General features: G+C 62.4%; 1 protein-coding gene across 1 annotated transcript, besides 1 other annotated feature; it reads right to left on the bottom strand.

The window, feature by feature from the left end:
• Tc00.1047053510633.9 (dispersed gene family protein 1 (DGF-1), putative) lies at nucleotides 1–2,532 on the bottom strand (the record flags this gene model as incomplete). The annotated part of the gene is made up of 1 exon (XM_797993.1): nucleotides 1–2,532. A coding segment is annotated over one exon (2,532 nt), but the record flags the coding sequence as incomplete, so codon positions are not given.
• Nucleotides 1–3,663: a sequence feature (areas not merged during assembly with more than two copies in the genome that could not be assigned to a particular haplotype).

Below are 3,663 nucleotides of genomic sequence, written 5' to 3'. Positions count from 1 at the left end.
CGGTCCAAGGCCGTCCGGAGCCGCAGCTGGCAGGCACGTGTCACCGTAGCCGCCAGCAGCGCACACGCATTCACAGCCGCTGATGCTGCTCGTCCTCGCTGCAAAGCACACGGCGTCCACCGTGCACGCACCACAGTCCAGCACCGTCACGGGCGTCCCAATATTAAGCTCTCCTTGGTAATCCGTCACAGGTGAGCCTATTGCCTCGTTGCACATGCCGTAGATGGTCGGGCGCGTGTCGGATGGTGGTGACCACTTGCTTGTCATGTACGCAGTGGTCGACGAGTACGAGCCGTACGTGAAGTTGTTGTCAAGTATCGACCACACACTCCGACCGCGGAACGCCACACCGTTCTCATTGGCCACGTACACAACGTAGGCGGCGCGGAACTCGTTGTCGCGGTGCACCAGCCAGCTGCCGCCAGCCACGGTCAGCGTGTTTGCAATGAGCATGGCGAAGCCAAGACGGAAAGTGCTGGACACAATCTGCATCACGCTGCCACCATCCACCACAACGTCCCCAAACATACACGCTCCCTTGTAGTATTCGGTGCTCGGCGCACTCCACAAGCTGTTCTGTATGGAGAACACGGAGCCGCCGCTGACACGCAGGTCCGACGCAAGGGCGTGCATCAAGTGCGACTGCGACAGGACAGCGCAGTTGTCCATGTAGAAGACGCTGGACAGGCTCACGCCAAGGCCGCGCTCCACGAGGATCGCAGCGCACAAACCCCCGCCGCACACCAGCGTCGACCGCGTCATGACAAACCGCGTCGACAGAAGCCGGACGCCGTCCAGGACAAGCGCGGGGCCGTACCGGGATCCCGCGTGGCCAGGGGTCGTCGGCACGTACTGCGACCCGTCAACCGTCGCGCGCAGCGTTGAGTTCGCCAGCAGCACACTCGAGTGCGGCGGCATCGCGCCATGCAGCACGATCGTGACCTCCAGCGACGTCACATTCGTCATGTTGACGAAAGCGTGCGGCATCAGGCGCGCCGTGCTCTCGCTGAGGCCGCCAATCCGCAGCTGCGCGCCGCCCGCAAGCACGCAGTGGCGCAGCGTCACGTTCAGCGCGTCAGCGAACGCGTCCATCAAGCGCAGGTCCACCGCCACGATGATCGGCCCGCCGAACACCACCGAGTCGAAGCACGCCGTTGCACGCCCGCCGCCAACCGTCACCGACTCCGTCAGCGTCACGCCACTCACGCAATCCTGCGCACCGCCACCACCGCCACCGGCCCTCGCAGGCGGCACGTCGAACGGCAGACACGCCTCGCCCACGCCGCCGGCACGGCAGCTGCACACGCAGTCGGAGAACGACGCCGTCAGCGCATCGAAGCACGCCAGCTCAGCCGCACAGCCGTCGCACGGCACCACGCTCACAGAGGGCAGGCCGGCCATGCGGTAGTCGCCGCTGCTCCGCAGCACCCGGCCGCCGGCACGGTTGCACTGCACCGACACGACGCCGCTCGTGATCGCCGGCCCGGAGACAAGCGTCGCGCCGGTGGCAGCGCAGCGTGCAATCGACACGGTGCCGCCGCTCAGCGTCACACCCGACAGCGACGCCACCGACGACGCCTCGCCCACCGCCCACACGTCGTGCAGGTCCAGCCACCCGCCGGCATCGATCGTCCCACCGTCGCAGCGCACCAGCGAAGACGCGACAGACCCCTCGACGCGCACGAAGCGCAGCACCGAATCAAACACCGCGAGGCGCTCTCCAAGCACAATGCCGCCGCCGCTGCTCACAACCGACACACTCGTCACGGAGAACACCGAGTGGCTCCGCAGACTGAGGCGCGACGAGGACGCCACATGCAACGCGGACGCGGTCGGACCGCCCGACGCCTCCAGCGACACGCCGTCAAGCACCACCGCGCTCGACAGCAGGTCCACGTCGCCGCCAACGTACACCGCCGACCCGCCCGCCTGCAACGACCTCAGCACAGTGTTGCTCACACGCAGCTGCGACTGCAACAGCGACGTCGCGTGCAGCACAAGCGGCGACGCCACCGCGTCCGTCAGCCCGCTCAGCTGCGAGTAGCGCATCGGCCCCGCCGCCACAATCGTCGAGTCACGGACCGTCGCGTTCGTGTGTGCCGGCAGGTTGTGCGCAAACACAAGCGAGCAGTAGCCGCCGGACAGCCCGCTCACGCTCACCTCCAGGCTCCGGTCACTCGCCGGCTCGCCGCTGTAGCCCCGCACGTGGATCTGCACACCGCCGTCGCACACGCAGTTCCTCAGTTCGATGCGCAGCGCGCCGGGAAGCATCGCCGCCACGTCGAACACCACAGCCACGCCGTTCGTGATGTACACGCCGTCCATCAGCACCGTGTCCACGGCGTGGCCAACCGTGATGGCTCTGTCCACCGTGCCGCCCCGCAGTCGCAACACCACCGCATGCACCGCGGGCATCCATGCCGCCGCCGCAACCAGCGACAACACCACGAGCAGCGCCACACGCACAGCCGCAATGGCCCTGCACCGCACACGGTGCCGGCTGCGCGGACACGCACCCACAGCAGACTGCATCCACCGACCCAAACAGGTACCAACAGGGCTGTCGTGGTGTGTCACACTCGCACCGTCGACCGTAGCACCTTTCTAATAAATCCCTTCCTATGGATGGAGAATCCAAAAGCACAAATCCGATAGATCGCTATACCAATACTACTTGTCCTAATACTGCCGCGAGCAATAACTAATACCTTGAAACGATAGTTGTGCTGATCAAGCCAAAGTATCTCTAACTGCACGGTCAGAGGGGAAGAAGGCAGAAACAACAGTAACACAGTGGCACGCAGAAGCATCCAACCTCAGACATTCCCACCAAAGCACAACCAGCGACAAAAAGAAGCGCAGACGCAGTCAGCCCGGTGATGTCACCGCCCTCCCACCACCCGCGCAGTCTCACACAGCCACCGTGCCAAGTTGCACGATCCTGTCAAAAAGACACATGACCATTGGTGCCGCTAGTGTAACAGATGGTTCTGCATTGCACAACAAACAGCAAAATCATAAGTGCACGGCATACACAGGAAGAAAAAGAAAAAGCACAGCGGCAGCACTCAGACACGGGGAAAAAAGATCCCAAATCAATTTTGCAGTCTGATTGGCTCATAGAATTCCGGATGGTGGTAACGCCGCCGCCGCACTTTGCGTGTGTGTGTCTGCCGTGGACTGAGAGGATGATGAGACGAAAAAGAGATGCGGTGCGGTCCTCATCCATCTCGGTTAACTGTGACACCAGTCACGCCATCCCGTCAGATTACCTGCAGCCAAGACCGTCACCGTCAGCAGCGGTCGGTGCCTTCTCTCTCCACCGGGCGCCGTCACGCGCCTCCTCCCTCACCAACACAACTGGGGAGCAGCAGCCACGCACAACTGCCAGCACCGAGTACAAAAGAAGAATCCTCCTGCACTGCAATGTGTGTGTCCTGCGCGTGTGGTTGTGTGTGCCCACTGTCACGCAAAATGGAAAAAAGACAGAAAAAAGAAACAAAGTATCTGAAGAGACGCACAAACACAAATGCACAGCAGAGGCGCATGCCCAAAGAAAGAAGAATGGAAGGGCTGCTCAAACTCAGGATTGCACTGCAGCCCGATCAGCGGCAAACCACAGAAGATTTATTCAAAACAAAAGAAAACCTTCCCTAGCCACCC

The sequence above is a fragment of the Trypanosoma cruzi genome, genomic scaffold (genome assembly GCF_000209065.1).
Source record: "Trypanosoma cruzi strain CL Brener 1047053516801 genomic scaffold, whole genome shotgun sequence".
Classification (NCBI taxonomy): Eukaryota; Euglenozoa; class Kinetoplastea; order Trypanosomatida; family Trypanosomatidae; genus Trypanosoma; species Trypanosoma cruzi.
Note: the sequence above shows the minus strand (reverse complement) of the source record. Positions and strands in the feature narration are given on the sequence as shown.